The following is a 23,030-nucleotide window of genomic DNA, read 5'->3' as shown; positions in this document are numbered from 1 at the left end:
CCTAGAGGTCACCTTACTCTGGGTTTCTAGAATCTTCCTCCTGTCACCTACTCCACTGCTTTAATCCTATTTCTTGTCCTTCTAAGCTGTAATGTGCTAAACCAGCACCTCTACCTGCTTTCTTTAGTGACCCCATTATCTCCATTTCAGGAGCCAGTCTGCACCTAATTCACACCTTCCCAAATCTGCCAGCCTCCTTGTGGCTGCCTGCTGGGAAGGCCATGCTCTGTGAGGAGCATCTGGGACGCCTCTCACAAACCCTGTTGTGCCCTACATTCCAAGCCCATCACACTTCGCAGCCTCTCCTGCCATCATGTTTTGTACACATGCGTCCACTGGTCAGGATGCTCATAACCCTCCCTTCCCCTTGGTGGGCTTCTCTAAGAGGCAAAACAGAGTCGGGGTTAGAACTTAGCCCTGGCCAGTTACTAGATTCTCTAGACCTACTTCCTCATTTATAAAATGGGAGTTAATAATAAGGTTGTTACAAAGATTAAATGAGTATAGGTATGTAAAATGCTTAGGGTAGTACCTACCCCAGAGTAAGCACTCTGTGCTATTATTATTGTGATGATTCACTAACTTCAAGTGTGTGTGTGGAGCTGTGCATGCACCAGCTCAGCCCTCATAGTTCTCCCTGTTGATTTTGTTTTTCCCAAGACCCTGAATTCCTAAAGGGCAAGAACTAAAGGGCAGCACCTTAGCAGATGCTGGCCCAATGGTCTCAGGGCAGGAGCATGGCCAGCCGTTAGGAATGCTGCCCCTGGGTTGCCTCAGTCTCATTTCTGACTTCACTGCTTGATAGATGAGTGATCTTGGCCAAGTTATTTGACCTTCTCTAAGCCACAGTTTCTTCATTTGTAAAGGAGGAAAGTAACTACACTTCCTCTCATTGGGATGCCAAGATTAAAGCGATAATGCATGTAAGCCACCGAGCACAGTGTCTGCCTCATCCTTCAGGATCTGGAACCGCTGGCCAGTAAGCTTTCTCCTGTCAAGCTTCACAGCAGAGATCTAGCGTGGCAGTTTCTATTTCAGTTGGATTCTTTGTTCTATTTGTTGCCATTAAGTTCATTCTTAAACTGTCTTGATAAGGAATTTAACATGATCAAATAATTTGGCAGATAAGAAGGAACACCTTCAGGATCTTTTCTCAACTACCTAAGACGTCTACAGTTACAACCTAGCTGGCTGAAGAGAAACTAGTGTTCATTCCCTCAGGCGTCAGTGTTCAGCTGCCTGAGGCCGCCAGGTGGGATCAGGTGAGCTGCTTTCCAGTGGAGGCTCTTTGGACAATTAACTATATTCTTACCCACATTGGTCTATTGTAAACCCTGAAGCTTCCTTGAAATAAAATACCCATAAAAAACCGTGTGTGTGTGTGTGTGTGTAAAAAAACAAACAACCTATGCCTCATGGATTTCAAAACTTTGTCCAACAAGGGTTTAAAACTTAAATAATCACATCTGTTCCAGACTAATTTCTGGTCATTTTCCAAGTTTTAAAATAGTAAACAATAAATTATTCAACTTCATACATTGCTTATATTCATAAAGCTGACTTCTTAGTTGATAGCATCATGACTATGAAGAAATAAGTAACTGTGTTGATTCTAACTCTGGGTCTAAGGAACAAAACCCCACTTGAGGGAGCACGTGCATACACGCCTACATGTACATGACCCACTGTGATGTGTACACATGCCTATGCATACACAACACGCCACTTTCATGGTTACTGAGACCATGAGTAATTGAAGCATAAAAATTTAATGTCAATTAAAACTCAGAGCTACTAAACATCAGGTTCAAATTTCCCTGGCCAATGACAAATGTTCCCTAAGATTGGGGGAAAGCCCCATCCTATTAGCTCACTCAGTTCCTTTCTTAGCTCTTGTAAAAATTCTGTATTTGGCTCTGAACAGCACCTACTCTTAAAAAAAAAGCCTCACTCTCTGCTAGGACATGAAATATGTGAGAAGGGTGAAAGAACATTCAGAGAGACAGTAACATTGCCCTCGACAGCTCCCCCTCTGCTGCCTGCTGACAAAGGAGGGCAACAATTCACTGCAAACGGGGAGGAACAGAAAGGGAATTTCTGCTGGAGCACAGCTAGGTGAGGAGGAGCCATATTACTAACTTATGAAAACACTGCTAGGAGAAAAGAACATTTTGTAGGTATTGAGGAAGATGTCCATGTAACAGAGCCCACTCAGGAAAAATACGGTCACACACACTCAGCTGAGCTCTGTAGCATCTGGTGGGCTGGAAACAGCAGGGGGGTCATGCAACCAGTGAATCTCAACAGATAATGAATAACTGCTATTTTTAAAAATTCCATTAACTTTTTATGTGCCTAACAGAAAAAGCCCAAAGTATGTGAGGCAAAAGCTGACAGAATTGAAGGGAGAAACAGTTCAATTATAATCGTTGGAGTCCTCAATACACCACATCAATAATGGATAGAAGGCAAGCAAGGGAAGAGAAGAAGAGAACAACACTATCAACCAACTAGACCTGACAGATACCTACACAGCATCTACCAGAATGTATAGTCTTCTCAAGTGCACATGGAACATTCTCTAGGACAGACCATGTGCAGGTCATAAAACAAGCCTCAATAAATTTAAAATGATTGAAATCACGCAAAGTTTGTTTTCCAGTCATAGTGGAATAAAGTTATAAATTTCACAGAATGAAAATTGGGAAATTCACCAATATGTGGGATCAAACAGCATACAGCTAAATAATTAATTGATCAAAAGAGAAATATGGAAAAACTAGAAAATACTCTAAGATATAAAAACCACAACAAACCAAAACTTATGGATGGGAAAAACTGTACTTAGAAATTTATAGCTGTAAATGGTTATACTAAAAAAGAAGAAAGATCTGAAATCAATAACCTTATCTTCCACTTTAAGAGAAAAAGAAGGATGGGGGAGAAAAAGATGGGGAGTAGGAAGGCAAGGCAGAACCCCCCCCACCCCACATCAAGCAACTACAGCAAATACAGCTGACCCTGAAAACGGCCTGAAGACTGCAGGGCAGACCACCCACACCTGGAGAAGAACAGAAGCCCACCCAGAGAAGGGTAGAGAGCCACAATCCATATGGACCACAGCCCTTCCCCCAGCCCAGCTCACAGGTGGAAGAGGAACGGAGCTGGGATGGGATAGGTGCCCGGGAACTCTGCACACCTGGCCCTGGAGATATGCTCTGGGAGCACGAGTCTGCATGCACTGGGTTCTGGTGATTAGTGGGGCTGGACCCCAGGGAGAGTTGGAGCCTTTGGGAGCTGCGACTCCAGCCATTTGTGGAGGACAGGCACACTCTGCTGGTCCCACTGAGACCCAACACAGAGGCAGCAGTTTGAAATATTTACCAGCAGTGGGAGGGGAACCAGAAGGACAAGGGCTGGACAGAGTTCTCTCTGCAGGAAAAGGGCAGGTAGAGGACATTCCCCAAGCCCACTCTTGGCCCAACAGGTTGGGCACTCTCAGGAGCCCAGATACTCCATCCCCCTCACTAGCAGCTCAACCCCGAGGTGCTGCCCTGTGTACCACCAGCGGCACCACTTTGCTGCCTCGTGGGCAGACGGAGGCTCTACCAGCTTTCTCAGCTCCATTTCAGCCCAGCTCTGAGTGCTCCTTCCACCCCCTGGGAGGCCAAGTCAAGTGCTACACCTCACCGCCACCAGGGGGAGTCAGGAAGAGGCTGCTTCAGCACACCCAGCCATGAGGGACTCACTACACCCACCCCACCCTGCCCCAGAGCCTGCAACTGCCCTGCCCACCCCATTAACCCTGCAGCTCCACAACTGCTGCAGAGCAGGGAAAGGGCAGCCCCACTGCTCTCATTGGCTGAGGCAAATCGCCAGCTGCAGAAGACTAAGATCACTGCCTGCAGACAGAAAGTGGGCCCTTATCATTGCCCAGCAGCAGCAACTGGGGCTGTACCACAAAGGAGAACCAGGCACCGAAGAGGAAGGTGTCTGAGCTTCTGGGAACCACAGGATGCCTTCTTCAGAAAGCCATTACGGTCTAGACCAAGAAGCATAGCAGATCCATCTAAAACAAGGGAAAAACACAGAAGCCCCGAGAAAATGAGGCAGGGGAATATGTTCCAAACAAAACTCCAGGATAAGTCACCAGAAAGAGGGCTAAATGAAATGGAGATCACCAATCTTCTTGATAAAGATTTCAAATCAACAGTTATAAGTAAACTCTTTGAGCTGCATTAAAGTATTGCAGATATCAGGGAGGACTTCAACAAAGAGATAGAAGAACTAACAAAGAGCCACTCAGAGCTCAAGAATATAGTAACCAAAATGAACTACGCAATGGAGGGAATGAATAATAGATTATGCAAGGAGAGGAGACAATCAATGAGATGGAAATTGGAGAACAGGAAGACAACAAACCTGGGGAACAGAGAGAAAAAAGAATTTCTAGGAATGAAAGAAGGATAAGAGAGCTGTGTGATCAATCCAAATGAAACAATATTTGCACAATAGGAGTACAAGAAGAAGAGAGAGACAAAGGGGTAGAAACTCTCTTTGAGGAAACTAACTGTTGAAAACTTCCTCACTCAGGTCATGGAAATGCAGAGAGCCCCTAACAAAAGGAACACCAGAAGACAACACCAGAACCTAGAATAACTAAAATGACAGAGCTTACTTTGAAAGCGGCCACAGAGAGAAAAATGATTGCTTATAAGGGAAACCTCATCAGGCTTTCAGCAGACTTCTCAGCAGAAACCTTACAGGCTAGAAGGGAGTGGCATGAAATATTTAATGTACTGAAACAGAAAGACCTTCAACCAAGAATCCTCTACCAGAAAGATTATCATTCAAATTGGAAGGAAAGATTAAACATTCCCACATAAATGATGGCTGAAGGAATTTATAACCACTAAACTGGCATTACAGGTATGTTAAAGGGACTTCTGTAGATGAAAATGTTCTTAAGCCTAAATAATTTTTCACCAGCAAAAATAAACTCACAGTAAAGGTAGTAGACCAATTAATTAATTACCAAGCAGGTATGAAATTAAAACAAAAGTAGTAAAGCAAACTAGATATAAAATCAATCAAGGGATACACAAAAATTATGTAAAATGCAGATTATGACATATAATACATAAAGTGTGAGGAAGAAGAAGAAAATAGAAGTACTTTTAGACTGTGTTTGAAACAGAGTGATCATTAACTTAATATAGAGTGTGATATAGTAAGGAAGCTATCCTCAAACCTTATGGTTAACCACAAACCTAAAGTGTACAAAAGATACACAAAAAATTAAAAAAGAGGAGTCTAGTCACAATACTAAAGAAAACCATCAAATAAAAGAGAGGAAGTATAAGAGAGGAAGAAAGGAACAGAGAGGAACTACAAAACAACCAGAAAACCATTAATAAAATGGCAGTAAGTACATACCCATCAATAACTAGCTTAAATGTAAATGGACTGAAGGAACCAATCAAAAGACATAGAGTAGCAGAATGGATAAAGAAACAAAATCTATTTATATGCTGCCTACAAGAGATTCATTTCAGAAACAAAGACACACAGACTGAAAACTGAAGGGATAGAAAAAGGTATTTCATGCAAACAATAGGGACAATAAAGCAGGAGTAGCAGTACTTATACAAAATAGACTTCAAAACAAAGAAAGTAACAAGACAAAGAAGGACATTACATAATGATAAAGGGGTCAGTCCAACAAGAGGATATAACCATTATAAATATCTATGCACCCAACATTGGAGCACCTAAATATGTAAAAAAAATAACAAAATTAAAGGGGGAAATACATTGCAACACTTTCATTTTACAAGACTTTAACACACCATTCACATCAACAGATCAACCAGAGAGAAAATAAATAAGGAAACAGATGCACTGAATAATATGTTAGATCAGATGGACTTAACATATCTACAGAACAGTCCACTCAAAGCAGCAGGATACACATTTTCTCAAGTGTACATGGATTGTTTTCCAGAATAGATCACATACTAAGCCACAAGAAAAACCTCAATAAATTAAAAAGATAGAAATTCAACCAAGCAGCTTCTCAGACCACAATGGTATGAAACTAGCAATAAATTACACAAAGAAAACAAAAAAAGAGAACACAACTAGTGATTCTATAGCATCTTATTACGCTGATGGACAGTGACTGTAATGGGGTATGTGGTGGGGACTTGATGATGGTGGGAGTCTAGAAACCATAATGTTGCTCATGTAATTGTACATTAGTGATACCAAAAAAAAGAAAACAAAAAGACCTACAAACATATGGAGGCTAAACAGCATGCTTCTAAATAACCAATGGATCAATGAAAAATCAAAACAGAAATCAAGCAATACATGGAGACAAAAGAAAACAAAAACTCAACAGTCCAAAATTTGCGGTATGCTGCAAAGGCCAGTACAAGGGAAAAGTACATAGAAATACCAGCCTACCTCAAGAAACAAGAACAATCCCAAATAAACAGCCTCAACTCACAACTAAAGAAACTACAAAAAGAAGAACAAATGAAACCCTAAGTTAATAAGAGGGACATAATAAGGATCAGAGCAGAAATAAGTAAAATAAAGAATAAAACAATAGAAAAATATCAACCAAACCAAGAGCTGGTTCTCTGAGAAAATAAAATAGACAAACTCTTAGCCAGACTTATTAACAAAAAAAGAGAGGACACAAATAAACAAAATCAGAAACAAAAAAGGAATACTCACAAAGGATACTACAGAAATACAAAGTCTTACTAGAGAATACTATGAAAAATTATATGCCAATAAATTGGACAACCTAGGATAAACTTCCAAGCAAAATACAACCTTCTGAGATTGACCCAGGAAGAAAGAGAAAATCTGAACAGACCAATTACCAACAATGAAATCAAACTGGCAATCAAAAAACTCCCAACAAACAAAAGTCTACTACGATCAGAGCATTTCACAGTTGAATTCTACCAAACCTTTGAAGAGCTGATACCCATCCTTCTAAGTATTCCAAAAGGTAGAAGAGGAGGAAATAATTCCAAACTCAATTCTATGAGGCCAGCTTCACTCTAATACCAAAACCAGACAAAGATACTATAAAAAAGGAAATTATAGACCAATATCCCTGATGAACATGGATGCAAAAATCCTCAACAGAATACTAGCAAACCAAATTAAGAAATATATCAAAAGGATCATCCATCATGACCAAGTGGGATTTATTCCAGGAATGCTAGGGTAGTGTATTTGTAAATCAATCAACATCATACACCACATTAACAAAATGAATGATAAAAACCACATGATCATCTCAATAGATGCTGAAAAAGTGTTTGAGAAAATTCAACATCCATTTATGATAAAAACTCTCAACAAAATGGGTATAGAGGGTACACACCTCAACATAAGGCCATATGACACAACCCCCTAGCTAATATCATACTCAATGTGAAAAGCTGAGAGCTTTTCCTCTAAAATTGGTAGGAAGACAAGGATGCCTACTCTTACCACTTTCAGTTAACACAGTACTGGAGGTCCATGCCATGGTAATCAGACACCACAAAGAGATCAAAGGCATGCAAACTGGTGAGGAAGAAGTAAAACTGTCACTATTTGCAGATGACATGATATTATACATAGAAAACCCTAAAGACTCCACCAAAAAACTATCAGAATAAATGGACTCAGCAAAGTAAACTCATATGGAACAACAAAAGACCCCAAATAGCAAAGTAACCCTGAGAAAGAAGAATAAGCTGGGAGGATTAAGCTCCTTGACTTCAAGCTATACTACAAAGCTACAAAGTAATCAAAACAATTTGGTACTGGCACAAGAACAGACCCACAGATTAACAGAACAGAATGGACAGCCCAGATATAAACCCATACACGCATGGTTTAATTAACCATAAAGGATGAAGGAGACATGAATATACAATGAGGAAAAGATAGTCTCTTCAATGACTGGTGCTGGGAAAACTGGACAGCTACATGCAAGAGAATGAAACTGAATTACTGTCTTAACTCCATACTCAAAAGTAAACTCAAAATGGATTAAAGACTTAAATATAAGAAATGAAGCCATAAAACTCTTAGAAGAAAACATAGACAAAAATTTCTTGGGCATAAGTATGAGAGATATTTTCCTGGACACATCTCTTTGGGCAAAGGAAACAAAATCCAAAATGAACAACTGGGACTACATCAAATTAAAGAGCTTCTGTATAGTAAAGGACACTATCAGCAGAACAAAAAGGCAACCTAAAGTATGGGAGAATATATTCATAAATGATTTACCAGATAAGGGGTTAACATCCCAAACACGTAAAGAACCCATATACCTCAACACCAATAAAAAAAATAACCCAGTTAAAAAACGGGCAGAGGACCTGAACAGACACTTTTTAAAATACATACAGATGGCCAACAGACACATGAAAAGATGCTCCACATCAGGTAAGCTGAGGGGCAAGGTTGAGAAGTTACTGCTCAAAACATTTATATATATACTGATAATCCTTCAAGCATATGATTCAATATAATGTAAAATATTTCATCATTTTCCTCAGTAGTAAAGCAAAAACATTTCATTTACACATGTAAATTTGCTCTCAGCCAACTTTTTTGAATTTGCAGTTTTAAAAAGAATACTGTACATACTAGGTTAAAAGAAATATCAGACAGATACAATTTATTACTGATCCATGTGTATTTTGGAACATTTTTCTTACACTCATCCCTTCACCCCACAATATTTATTGAGCACTTACTATGTGCAAAGCACTCTACTAGGTATGGGGGATACAGTGGCAAGTGACACAGTTCAATGTCCCGGCTGCTGGGGAGCTGGTGTTCTGGGTGGAGGCAGGTCAACAATCAGGAACAAGAAATTATCAGAGTGGATGGCAACCTTGGAGAAAATAAAATGGAATGACTCAACCGAGTGCCCAAGGAGGCATTACCACAGAGGGTGTCCCCAAGCTTGGGTTCTCTTTGGGCACAGCAGAAGCCAAAATGAAAATACCAACAGAAAAAATGTCACGGCTCCTCACATGTGGAGTCATGAGCACATTTTGCCTCTGAAACACAACAGGTGAAATCTAGATATGTACTCTCCAAATCTGCCTTCCAAACACAGCCAGGAGAACAAAACTCAACAACACAGTCTGCTTATTTTATTATTTATTTTAATACAAAGCTTTGGCATTAGCAATTTTATGAAAAAATAAAATGTACTAAAAATAAATGCTTGTGTGGCATGATTGGTAAATGATGCACAAAAATAGGTTCTTTTTTCCTTCAAGGCAAATCAGTCAGAAAGCAGGTTTTTTTCTTCTTCAAAACCATTCTACCCTACGGAATAAAAGGAAAAAGGACATGTCAAGAATTAGTTAAAGGGTAGTTGTCAACATTTTAAATAACAAAGAAAGTGAACCTAACTGCAGGATGGCTAGGCTCTCCCCAACTGTTTCCTGGCCCCTCTGGAAAGGCCTGCAAGCCATTAACATTTTCCTCAACTCAGCAGCTTCAGATCTGTGGTCAAGTGGCCCAGTTACTTTACAAGTGTGTTAGTACTCCCACAAGGAATGCAGGGGAAGGGGGAGGCCAACACCACCTTATTCAAAAACGCAGGGACAACTACCACACAATTTACAACCTTTCCTGATTTGAACACGTTCTGAATGCTGAGTGTCCTGAAATCTGCAGGTGTGGTCTTTAAAATACGCTCCCCGCGTATGCCTCAAACAAGAATGTCATTATTTATTTTAAGACTTGAAGAATACAGACGCATGGCTCTCCACAGGAATCCCTAGAACTGTGTGTGTGTACACACGTCCCTAATCAGGTGTCAGAAGTTGCTCACGCGGCCCGAAGGCTAACGCTGCCCCTCTGGCCTGGCACTGTGGGACCACCCTGGCTTCCAGAACCCTGCACAGTCTGGTTCACCTCCATGGCTCCCAATCCATGTCTTCATTTCTGACCTCTCTTCTCTCTGCGGAGCTCCAGATCCATGTTTCAAACCGCTTACTCTTTGGTTATCACACAATTCTCCATCACCTCATGACTCCATCTCCTCTCCATCAGCCTGACTTCCTCCATCAAGCTGTAGTCTTCCCCAACGTGTCTTTCTGCCTCTAGTCTCCACCCTGCCAAAGCAACTTCTCAGCCACCAGGAATTGGCTTTTTGCTGAAAAGCCTTAGACATTACCCACTGCTCACAATCCAAATTCTGTGGTCTGCCTACTGCCACCTTGCCTCTGGTAGACACATTGCTGTAAGAAAGGTGTCTCAGGAAAATAAAGTCAAAGATGGGTGCTAGTGTGGGCAAAGGTATTAGGCTGAGAACTAAAAATTTAAAATTCTATAGATCCACGTTTCTCAAACCATCGGCTGTAGCCTATTAATGGATTATAAGATCAGTGTAGGAGTTCATGACCAGCACTAATACCACCAACAAAAAGTGCAGGGACTAGATCAGAGAACATGGTGTGGCAGGGATGTCTGTGAACTTCTGTTTCAGTTACACGTGGGAGTATGGAGTTACAGTGTGAAATGTATTTCTTACAGTGGGAGATGGTTAAAAAAAGAGTTTTAAAAACACTGATTTTGATACTTAAGGCTCTAAAAGAGGCAGCCTGCAGAGAACCCAAGCCCTCTCCTCTGGCTTTGATCTCCCCAATTTAAGAGAAACTCTTGGATCTGGAAGGAGTCTTCTAGCTGACCCAGGCCCTGCCTCTGAACAGTTCCAGCCCTGCAGCATCTACCTGCATAAGCAGGTCCTGGCAAGCTCAGAGGTTTCAATAAATCCTGGGTCATCTATGAACAATTCCAACTGGAGGAAAGTCCTTTCTTCCAGTAAGTGGGACTCTCCCTCTGTGTGGATGCCCCCAGAGCTCCAGACTCCATAGTAAGTATTATCCTGTGCATGCACCATTTCAGCCCAAGGGGGCCAGTGTGAGGATTACATGGGCAACGTGGATGAAGAGCCGCACCCCTGGGTGAGCTCAGGAGGCACTCACTCAATAGTGGCTCGCCTCATCTTTGGGAGTCCTTCAAATAACGGGAGACACCCCTCACATCACTACAGTCTCCTCCTTTCTAAGCTAAGCATATCCAAGACATCTGACGATTAAGTTTTCAGACCCTTTTATGTTGATATGCCAATGTTCCTCCTAAAGAGTCTGAGAACAGCTCAGAAATACTGAATAGACAGTAAAATAGAAACATCAATTCCTTTGATCTGGTCTGTAAATTTCTACCACTGTGCCTCCGCGGACAACAGCTCACAGTTTGTGCAGTGCGGACAACTGAAGCCCACGGCAATGCTGCAGAGCTGGGGCTCTGTGGCCTTGTGTTGTGTTAGTTACATCTGTTCACTTATTTCATCTGTTCACTTATTTCATCATGCTAACCACAGATTCGTTTCCTTCTGAGACTGTTCTGTATCTTGAATGTCTGGGCTACATTCTGCATATCTCAGGACATGGTTCTGTGAATCAGAATAGGAACTCTCATGAGAAAGGGCTATGGAGCAGACCTAGCTGAACCTCCCAGTCAACTCTCTCCTTTATCACCCACTGTCATTTATACAAATCTAAGCTGATAAGTGTTGGGATTTAACAAGGTGCATGTAAATAATGAAGGAGAGCAGAAAGCCTCCTTTGGGAACTGAAGATCAGTAACCTTGCTTATTTCTAGGTTCTAAGAAGCAGAGGTATGAGAAACTAATATATGTAAATATATTTACCTTACATTTATTTGCTTCCGTGACTGCCTGTTTATATTTGCAAAGTCTCAAAATTCACTAGATCTGTTTGCAGTGTTAAAGTTAAAACACAATTAGTCATGGTTGGGCAGTTAAATAAATAGTATTTCAATAGAAGGGAGTAACCTCAGATACATGGGCTTGTGACTGACTTCTGAGTTAAGCCAAGAATGCCAGGCCCTGGGTAACCATGTACAGCATGGAGAGGGAGGCAGAGCAACAACCCACGCACTGCCTGGGCGTGCCTGCTTTCCATATGCCTGTCCTACCATCTGGGCCTTCTGGCTTCATCTTGCTCAGGAACTAGACTGGGTCAAGGCCTGGCTGAAATCACAGTATACACATTCAGTTTGTACAGTAGGTAGTATGCACGGAAGTGAAATTTATTATCAATTTCCAGACAAATCACTAACATGAAAAGATGGGCTCTATTTAGATACCAGACTATCTTACAAATGGATGAGGTGACCTAGACAATTAAAATAGGGCATTTAAATTGAAAAGGCAATCTCATTTTGGTTGTAAGGTTTTTGTAAAGGCAAAAAGGGAAATAAAGACAGATTTCAAAAAATCATCATTGAAGAATAATTGCAAATGTTTTGCTAAAATCAACTTTTCTTTGGAATTAATACTACATAGCAATTCCTTACCAACATTTTGGGTAAAGAGACATTGAGTGAGAGTGATTATTATCTTTCTTTAATCCCCTACAATTAAAACGGGCTTTAAAACATTAATTCATGTTATAAAAAATCAACACATAAGAAGTACAATAGGAGAGAAAAACATCACCTAAAATTTGACCAAATTAGGATAATCACCATATTTTAGTGATCAACCTGTCGTGCATCCATATGTGTATATGTACACACACACACACACACACACACACACACACACACACACACACTCGCTCACTCTCTCTCTCTCTAAATGGGATCATGGAAACCATCCTTTGGAATGGTTTAGGCCAGAAATAACATTCAAATGAATGAACAACTGCAGTATCAAGCCTCTATGGGACAAGGCTTGGACTACAACGTGGACCAAAATCCATTCTCAGATTGTGAGTCATGCAGGCACATATGCACAGAACTGAAGTATAGCGGCCCAGGTACTCTAAGTTCTAATTGGTAACATGTCTGTTAAGCATTCTCTGAAACAGCTGATGCATGAACTGAGCATCTGGCAGATTCTGAGGGGCAGTAAGGGGACCAGTAAGCCACTTAATGATTCTCCCAAAGTGCCCAGAGTGCCACTATTCACTGTGACTGAAGAGGTGGGCTTACACTACCACCTGTCTGATGGGTCAGTATGGGAGGAAACCAGTGAGGTGACTGCTGGTGGAAATAAATATTCCCTCTGAAATGAGGTTTGAATCCTAGGCACTCACAGAGCAACTATGATTCTGTATTCTACTTCATGGAAGAAACTTAAATTCATTTGCCAAACGATAAAGGCAGAGGCCATCTTATTCACAGGACTTTGGAAAAATCTCAGTGAAATTGTTTCAGCTAACATTTATTGAGCACTTAGTATGTACCAGGCACTGTGCTAAGCACTTTACATGCTCACAACCCTGTGACATACTCCCACCATCAATCCTGTTTTACAGATGATTATAATGAGCTTCAGATAAATATAACTGCCCTGTTCTCCCAAGCAAAAAATGGAGGCGTGGGGAGTCAAATCCAGTATGTGTGGCTCTAGAACCTGAACAGTTAACCCTGCGCTATGCTGAGCAGTTAACCCTGTGCTATGCTGAGCAGCTGACCCAGTGCTATGTTGAAGTGACACTCCATCAGGCAGGCCCAAAGCAGCAGCTAAAGCTGACCTGCTGGGTGAGGCCGACGACTCGTCTGAAGGTTGACCAACTTGACATCCTCTGGAAATGCAGTATGTTGGGAATGTCCAAGGACACTTCTAACAAGTCTCTAACCAACAGATCAGGTTAGAGGTAATAAAAGTATGTCACTGGCAGAGGAGGTTCCATGCCCACTGTTTCTACAGTTGGACAATGAGCATCAACTAAATCAATCAGATGAGCTTGGCTGGTTATTATTAATTAATTAAAATGCCAGGCCATAACTGAATATGGAGAACGCATGAATTCCTCCTGTACCAGTTTAGGTTATTAACATCTGGGGCAATGGCCCAGGGGTGCTTTCATCTGAATTAGTTTTCACAAATACTAGTAAAAGGAAGGACTGAATAATATCCTTCAGTAAAACCTTTTCTGTATCTGACCCTGATGGAAAGCTGTTAGAAAATCACAGGATCAAAATGGACCCGAACGCTCACCTAGGCCAGTTTCCACCCTCTGGGGCACCTCTTCTCTGCTGCAGCCTGACCGGTAATATCGTCCGCCGCCTGTGTTCCTGGTGCAGGAACCACCTCCCCAGGAAGCAGCCTCGCAGACACGTTCCTCCCTTTCCTGACAGGCAGTTTGCCTTCCTGTCACCAGCCCTCTGGTCCTCAATTTGCCCTATGGAAATACAGCTCACACATATTTTCTTTTCCTAGTATTTGGAAACACTGGGTCTTCTAGACTGTGTCATTCTTGCAGGCTAAACATACAGTGACCCTGACCCCAGGCGGGTGTGCCACCCAACGCTAAGCACGCAAGGCTTGGGGCAAGTCCGGTGAGCACACGGTACAGCGGGTTTGCTCCTGTCAACGACTGGGACTTGGACACCTTTACATCCTGTGACTGTACTGCCTTGCTCGGCATCTACATTACACTAATGGTTCCCTCTAAGCTGTGACCAATGGAAACCCCTAGATCATTTCTCATGTGTGAAGGTGAACTCCCAATCGGTAAGCTGACTGATAACATACGGTCATGAAATAAGCCATCCTGCTGGGTACGACCCCATCAAGTCACCGTGAAACTGGTGGAGGCTGCTTCTCACCGTCTTTGTGAGGATTACTCTACATGCTTTGTTGGGATTGTCTGGCACATGCAATCCAAAAAAACAAGTGGTTACTTACTCATTGGTATTCAAGCTAGCTGTGGCTCTGATGATCATGTAGCAGAGTGTGAGGGCACTGAGGAGGCCAAAACTGGCAATAATAAACCATTCTTCTGTTGACAAAGGAAAGGGAGGAAATCACTCTGGGGAGAAGGCTTAAGTCAAATCGATGCCAATATTTCCCTCAAATGCAACGAAGCGGACGTCAACGGAGGTGTGAGCCAAGACTGGCCCCAGGAAGTGAAGCAGGAGGAGGTTTGCCAAAGAGCTACTAACTGGAGAAGGTTAGTGGAAACAGTGGTGAGAGCTGCAAGGGAGAAAGGAGAGCACGGCCCAACATTCCTCCCAGTTAAGGTCCCGAGGTCTGCGAGGAGAGTGGCCGCCAAACGTGTGTAGCACAACATGGACACGGAATTGCACATGGATGTAGATTTTTACTGTTAATTTACATGATAGTAAAGTGGACTAGCCACACTCAGAGCTTCTCCTTCTTCATTCTGTCACTTCTCCATGGTTGTGTCATTCTTAGAGAAAGGCTCAGAAATACGTAGTGGCTCCCAGAGGCCTGTGGGTCCTCCACACAGTCTGCAGGCTGGCCTTCCATGGCATGGACGGATACCTTCTTTTCTCCTATGCATGGGTTTACTCAGTCTTTACTTAGAAAGGACATCTTATTAGGGTCTCCTGGAAAGGACCACCCTCCACAGCTTCCCACTGGAAAGCAGGGCTGGCTTGCCTGGCTTTGTCAAGAAGAATGAGGGGAGGTCATTCACAAGGTACTGGGCCCATCCAAGAGCTGAAAACCTCTGGTACATGGAACTCTGAGGGCGTTTATCTCGTCTCTCTCTAGATCCAGGAAGTCAGTTAACATTTTCCCTTAACTTTTCAGAGTCTGTATTACCAAGGTAATGTTCCTAAAACATTATTTAGAGAGAACCTCAAAAATAACCTGAGGACCAAACTGGCTTCCTGCAAAGTCTTAACGATGAAGTACCTCCTAGTGTGCACACTAACTAGGGCTGATTTAATAAAGCGGCACAGTAAGATTCCCTATGTACCCGCAGCAAGGCAGAGAGAAGTCTGGGATGACAAATGCTTGACACAAAAAGCTGAACAACATTAAAATGGGTGTTTCTCAATCTGGTTTCCGTGAATCCTAAAACTATGCAAAACTGTGCACCTACGAATTTTTCTAGAAAAAGGTAATTTACTCTCATTGGATTTGAAAGGTGGTGATCTTCCAAAGGTTAAAAAGAACTGATCTTCAGTATTCCAGGGTGCTGAGCTGTTTCATGAGCACTTCTCTGCCCACCTTGGTATGTGTTATGAAAATGCTTAGCAAACTCTTTTTAGAAAACAATGCGGCTTCTTAGATTACAGATTCCTCCATACAGTGAATTGTTTGTGTCAAAATGAACATTCAAGAATCCATACAAAATCCACCACTGTCACCCATGTATATTTTAGGTTAGGTAAAATGTACACCAGCATTTTCAAAAATGAAGAGATGACTGCTCATCCACATCAAGGAGCTAAACACAGCATTCTTTATCTTCTCTTCTTAGAAATGTTTATACATGATAAGCAGACTAACTTTAGAACTTCAGTTACAGCTGTGTTTCAGAATTCTGAGTATATCCTTTGTGTACGCATGGCACTTTGGTTATAAAAACTGGTAGCCAAAAAGTGAACACCATTGTAACAAAGCCCACCGGGCCCTGGGACTATCAGCACCCCTGCAGCTAGGCCGCAGTCGCCTCTGCCCACCCAGCGTGGATTAGCACAGTGCCCTGCACACAGTGAGTGCTGTCTGGATGCATTGCCGTTGCCATGGCTACAGAGCTTTGAGGGGAAAGCAGAGGCAGCGTTGGTCTAATTTGACCATATGAATTTTATTTATCAGTGTGCATACATTCTGCTCAAGGAGATAATTTGATATACAAAGTAGTATTTTTTATCATGAAAATGTAAGGTCTTGGAAGGACATTTCTATGTAAAACATTAATAGTATGAGTACTTAACGTATTAGTAGGTGCTCAATAAATGTTGATCAATGAAGGCCTACAAAACTCATTTATAAACAATCTGTCTTCTTTTTTACTACTAGATCAGTTTTTAAAACTCCTGATCATAAAACTTAAATGCCAAAACAGGAAAATAAAAAGCGATTCAAACGAATCATTGGGAAATGGTAAGAAAGGAGTCAAACTATATCAAAGAATAGTTTTCCTTATTTTATAACTGAATGAAGTCTCCTTGAGTTTAGACAGATGACTGAGTAAAACCTGGAAAGTCATTTTCAAACAATGATTTTTGGTTAGTTAAAAAGATGTATACTTCCACTTAACAGACCGCATGAGTCACTACGGGAAGGGAAGGACCTTTCATAATGGCTCTACCAGGCTTCCTGACTCCCACAAGCCAAGCGGAGTCTGTTAGGTTTAGGGCTCAGTTATAGGCAAGCAACAGTACATACTGGAAGAGGCAGCCCCAGAATGGCAATGAGGAAGATGGCAAAAGGTTGTTAGATGGAAACACCCCACAAAGGACGAGGCTGAGGAAGGCTGGCTCGTGGCGCCGCAGTGGTGACCAGCCCACTCCTACTGCCCTGAGGAGGGCCACTGAGACCCTCAGAGCATTTCTTCTCTTCTCGTCAGCAGTTCTGCAATCAGGATGCTCGTAACTAGCCCAGAGCGTTTTCTGGGGCAGAGCACTACCCTTTGGCTTTTCTCTCACCTCGTGAGTAATTATACCTAAGAGGTAAATACCGAACTTCCTCACAAAGCGAGCAATAGCAGGCCATCTCACTTGGCCCTAACGTTGTGAATTTTTGCTTCAAGTTCTTTATTTGATTTTTACCATGTTGCCCACAGCCTGGGGACTAGAGGGCACTGGCGCTCAGTCACACAACACGCCAGAGATGCTGCCGCAGCTCCACGTCCCCGCCCGAAACCACCCCTTAAAGTGCCTGTTGGCAGTGCAATCACTTCCAAACAGGTTTATACACACAACTCTGGACAGTTACTCATCACATGGCAGCCATTCCTATTAATTGCACACGAATACTCAAGCTTCTTGTATAAAGGAAGTTTCGCCTCTCCAAGTACCTGTTTAACAAAGTGCCCATGACTTCCTGGGCTGGCCTGAGTCGCTGTGGTGCCAGCGCTGGCCTCTGCCCTCCTCCAGAGCAGCACCCCCCCAAAACAGTGCTGCGCTTCCCAGTGCTGGGCACAGGGCCCACTTACTTGTCACTGCGATGTTGATCTCGCCCGTCCTAGGAGTGAGCTCCCCATCCTGAGGCAGAGGTGAGATCCCGGAAGTTCGAAGTGGCTCGAGACCAAGGGAGTTGTCGCTGGCGAGGTCGCCTAGGGCCGATCTCCGGTTAAGGGCTTGGGTTCTGGTGAGCCTTTCCATATCGAAGGCTGCGTTATCAGTACAGGGCAAATTTGGCTGCAAAATATTCCCAGATTAAGAAGACTTGTAAGAATGATACAGATTTTGTAGAATTCTAAATGTTTGACACCTTGTTGAAAAGACTTCAAGTTTTTTCCATGTGATTTCCTCTCATTTCTCTCCCCATCTACCCTTTCCACTCTCACCCGAGTTTTTCTTTAGAAGAAACAGATGATTTCCCCTCACAAGATGGTACAAAGGAAAAAAGTCTACTGCAGAACTGAAAAGGCTAGACAGTTCATCTTTATAAAGAAATGACAACCTTTTGTGACCAGGCTCATAGGCAGAGGGATCCTGTGTCACGACGACACAGCAGACCAACAGTGAAGTGTATCACTTTGAAATGAATGTTGAGGGACCTCAGGGAATATGAAATACCCCTACCACCCTGTTAATGTCTCCGTGATGCCCAATTTACCTGGTAGCCAGTCCTAAAATATCTTCTACCTTTAAATACAAGTGAACACATGACCAAGAGCAGATCAACATTGAAAAGACTTCTGAACGATAAGAAAACTGTTTCCAAAGCTAAGCGTCTCACCCTGAAGGACAGGTACTACAGGTTGTCTGTGGGCCAAAGCTTGCCAACTGAGAGCTGGATATGGAAGCCCTAAGATTTTCCTCTATGGGTATTTGGCTTCCCTGGTGACCTTCAATAGCAGACAGCGTATGGGAAGCAGAGTTGGGAAGGGGCGGCTGAGAGAAGGTTGTGTACAGAGGGGTAAAAGCCAACCATGCCCTGAACAATGGCTTCCTGAGCAAAGCATTCTGCTCGAGCTCATACCAAAGCTCAGTTAAAAAAAATATCACAGCCAGAGCAGTAACTGATGCTCATAATGACCCCAGTCAGGTGTATTGTTTTTTTTTTCTCTCTTTAAGGAGCCATGGCAGTTTATAGTATATCTGTGAGGGATTTTCATTAAAAAGAGGGGAAAGTAGAACTTCAAAGAATTAAGACTTAAAAACAAAACCAACATAAACAACAAAGGCTGGAGGCAATAACAGAGGCTAATATTTTCCAAAGTGTCTTAAAAACAACCCAACAACAAAGTGTCTACTCTATGCCAGACATTACGGCAGATGCAAACCCCTCACATGGGGTAGCTTTGCCCCCTGGAGGACATTTGGCAAAGTCTGGAGACATTCTGGATGTTATCGGCCTTTAGTAGGAGCCAGGCACACTACTAGACAGGACGGCTCCTGCCAGGTTACCTAGTCCAGGGTCCGTGGTGCTGAGGAAAGACGCTGTGTTCTGGAGACGGAGCAGAAACAGGGCTGGACTGCAGCTGAACTGCCCTCTGTCAGCCTATTTCAAGGACTACCTACATGTTTGGGTTGCAAAGCTAACATGAGGAATTCATCTGCTGGTCACACTAAACTTTTACTCCATAAGGAGATTATTCATTCACTCTTTTAGGCTAGAAAGAATTTTATTTTCTTCTAAAAGCAATAATCCTGGATATATACTGCTCTTGAGGAAGAAAGTGTTGGAAGTCTCCAAGGTCCTCGGTCAGTCACGCAGACTCACCAGGCCAGAGTTCACGTACTCCACCTGGCAGCTGACCAAGGCCCTGGCCAGGCTGTCAAAGGTTTGCCGGGGGTGGACACTGCCCCTGCTCCGCTGCGTGCAAATTACCCATGCCCAGGAGGGCAAAGCCAAATTCAAGAGGAAGTGTAAGTGATGACATAGTTTTACATTGTGCTGAGTGTAGAAGAAATTACTACTGGACCACAGTCGAAAGTCTACATTCTATTCCTTTAAAAGAAAAAAAAAAAGCTACTGGAATGAAGGAAAATCACACCCTTCTCTCTGACTCAGTTCAGTACACACCCACCACCCAACAGAAGCATGCTTCTAAGTGGACTGAGCTAGTTCTTTAATTCCTCGTCCAGGAGTTCCCTGAGATGGGCTGGACTTTAGTAACTGGAGGAAAGGCCCTGGTGCATGCACAAACGCCATGGCAGAGAAGGCCAGCGCCTTCCTGTGACTAAGCCATTGACGTGTGCTATGGCACGGAGAGGACACTGCACAAAAGCAGCAATGAAACAGGAAACACAAGACGGTACTACACAAAAGTAGTAACAAAAGAGGAAACATACCACAATTCCCAGGGCCTTCAAAATATTAAGTTTGCACATAGGACAGGTACAATGTTCACTAAGCCAGGGGTCCACGCAGGATTTGTGGAAAACATGCCTATAAAAATAATGGAGAATTGCATCACAAATTTTATACTAAAAAACTGTTAGGCCAAAATGCAAAGAAATGGAGTTTTTAGTTAGTCTGCTTTCCCCCCAATTTTAGACATACTGGCAAGTCCCAAGAGACAGGTATTGGGATGTATAAAAGTACAGATGGCAGAAAATCTCCAAGACCTGATCATTTACATTGTGAGCAGTGTATAGTAGAACTGTGAACTAGTATGTGGCCATTTGGTGCTTTTAGTCTACCAAATTCCAAAGATTTTAGGAAACCTAGGAAAATTCACTATGAATGAAGACAATGAATTATACCTTATAGATTAGCTATGTTTTTTTATGGTAAAGTAGAAAAATGGAATTTCAAAAAGATATTCAACAAGGGTTAAATCAATGGTTTTCTATAATTATTCATTAGTTTCACAAACTCTGTTTAAAGGTCATTTAAAACATTTAAAACTACTTCTAAGCACCCTATGTTAAATGTTTCTCCAAGTTACAGGGTAGGTAGGATTATTTTTAGGAATGAACTGTGCTAACCAATCAGGTAACACTCAGTGGACAGTTCTCAGCTGAGATGTTAAAGGGAGAGAGAGATGATTATCTCTCGTATTCAGGGGAGTAGCAGATCACATCCTCTAACTGAAAATAAGTCAGTCGTGGAGAGCCTACAGCTCAGCAAAGGACCTTGTGCCCTTTAAGGGAGCTGCAGAAATCATTTCTCAAGTGCCCCCCATGGCAGCTCGGAGAAGCTGAGGCAAAGGCACACCAAAGCGCCAGAGTCGGGCCCAGCAGGGAAAGGGGCAGGTGCAAGGACAGACATTCAGGGCACCTTCACAGCAACTGTGATCTGAGTCTTGGGCTAAAAAAAAAAAACTGAGAAAGATAGCAAATTGAACCATTGCATGCCTTTAAAACTGTGAGTTTATGATTTCTATATAGCTGTTGGAAAACGTGGTCTTGATTTTAAAAAGCAAATTGTTTTAAATTGGGACTTAGGAGAAACATTTGTGGTACAGCTTCAGCTTGAACCATCCCCACTCAGCTATAGCCACTTGGTGGCCTTGTACACATTTAATCTTTGGGATGGAAACAAAGAGCTTGAAGACTGAATTTACCAATCTAGTCTGAGACTTGCAGATAATGCAATGAACAAGAAGATCCTCATCATTCCTGAAGGCGTTTATTTAAATCTGAAGGATTTTATTTAGGAGGTTAAAGTCACCAAATTGGAGGCAAGACCTAAATTCATTTGGTAAGCTCAGGGCACTGCCGTGTCTGCTTCTTGTTCCCCAGTGTCGGGAATGGAGCCTCCAAGGGGGAGGAAGGGCTCCGCAGAGGGGTGTCTGCAGCCAGACTTCACTACCTAGCAGCTGCCAACCAGGCCAGTGTTGGCTGCAGCCTAACAAGACCAGAACAAGGCTTTTACTCCTTTCCAGGGACACAGACCCCTTTAGGTCTGACACAGATGACAGCTCGGCCCCTTCCCAGGGTGCATCTTCCTAGTATCTGGCACACGTTTTGGGGGAGCCTACAGCTGAGGGGGTTCAGTTAGTGTTGGGTGGGGTGGGTGGCTGGGAAGCTGCTCTAGGTGTTTCATGTGGGGTGGACCATGGACTTTGGCTGGGAACAGTATTTGTGTCACATATAAGGCTAAGTGACTTCATGAGGACCTTGGTTGAAGGGTAACAGTGGGCTTTTGCCTGCCCACCCTCACTGGTGTCTCTCTGTCCTTCTTAGCATCCTGTCTTTCTTTTCTATTGCTGGTTATTGAGAAAGAACAAAATGGGACAATCCCACAGTTAATTCTTTTTTTTAAAATTAAGGTATCATTGATATACAATCTTATGGTCAGGTTTCATATGAGCAACATTGTGGTTACTACATTCCCCCCTATTATCAAGCCCCCACCACATACCCCATTACAGTCACTGTCCATCAGCGTAGTAAGATGCTAGGGAGTCACTACCTGTCTTCTTCCCAGTTAATTCTTAAAGCTGCATGAGTTGTGTTCTCTACTTATCTGTTCCTTTAACCCTAGTTATAAATGTATTTCTCTTATGTTGTGTTCTTAATTGTTTCCTTGGAGGTTTGCTGATCTAAAAGAAAGTGTTTGGCCCTGCTGCGGAGCACTGTCTTGAAGGATCACGGAGATTAACTTGTTCTAGGGACAAACCGAGAAAGCCCCCCCTTCCTTAGCTAACTCAAAATCCGGAAGAAATTCTTTTTCCTAATAAAGCAGACTTTTCCTTTTGACTGTGTCCACCCCATGGCTTTCCCTTCTCCAATCCCACCCCAGTCAGCTAACCATGCCCCCCATCACCCAGCTGTCCTGATTCCAACACTGGGCTCCTGCACCTGCCCAAAGTTGTGCCTAGTTCCCACAGCACTCTTGCCTTGTGGAAATTAAATGCAGCCCTTCCTCTTCACCTGTTAGCCCTCGGCCACGAGCCCACCTCCTCCGGGTCACTGCTGGCATCGCAGGAGTAGTTGCCCTCGGCCCAGGGCCACTCTTTTCCACCCCATTCTCTGCAGCACCCTCTTGCTTCCATTCCCTCAGCTCCACTGCTTCCTCAAGCCCAGCATGACCTTCCCCTTCCTCCCTGCCAAGCCACCCTCTGTGACTCCCA

At 42.9% G+C, this 23,030-nt stretch overlaps 1 protein-coding gene across 4 annotated transcripts in view; it reads right to left on the bottom strand.

Annotated features, from left to right (window-relative positions):
- The window catches only part of RNF130 (ring finger protein 130), a 128,057-nt gene that overhangs the window by 21,170 nt on the left and 83,857 nt on the right, over positions 1-23,030 (bottom strand). Inside the window, exons 6-9 of one of the 4 annotated variants that reach the window (XM_036892613.2) lie at positions 20,302-20,398; positions 17,994-18,198; positions 14,768-14,861; positions 9,180-9,363 (exon numbers count right to left, since the gene is read on the bottom strand). In XM_036892613.2, the coding sequence (XP_036748508.2) occupies positions 9,348-9,363; positions 14,768-14,861; positions 17,994-18,198; positions 20,302-20,398 (412 nt within the window). In that variant the 3' untranslated portion in view covers positions 9,180-9,347. Of the gene's footprint in view, positions 1-9,179; positions 9,364-12,057; positions 12,101-14,767; positions 14,862-17,993; positions 18,199-20,301; positions 20,399-23,030 lie in introns of those variants that run through there. The other 3 variants (XM_036892612.2, XM_036892615.2, XM_036892614.2) reach the window with 3 other exon arrangements.

The sequence above is a fragment of the Manis pentadactyla genome, chromosome 13, assembly GCF_030020395.1.
Source record: "Manis pentadactyla isolate mManPen7 chromosome 13, mManPen7.hap1, whole genome shotgun sequence".
In the NCBI taxonomy this organism is placed as follows: domain Eukaryota; kingdom Metazoa; phylum Chordata; class Mammalia; order Pholidota; family Manidae; genus Manis; species Manis pentadactyla.
This window is presented reverse-complemented; position numbering and strand designations above follow the sequence as displayed.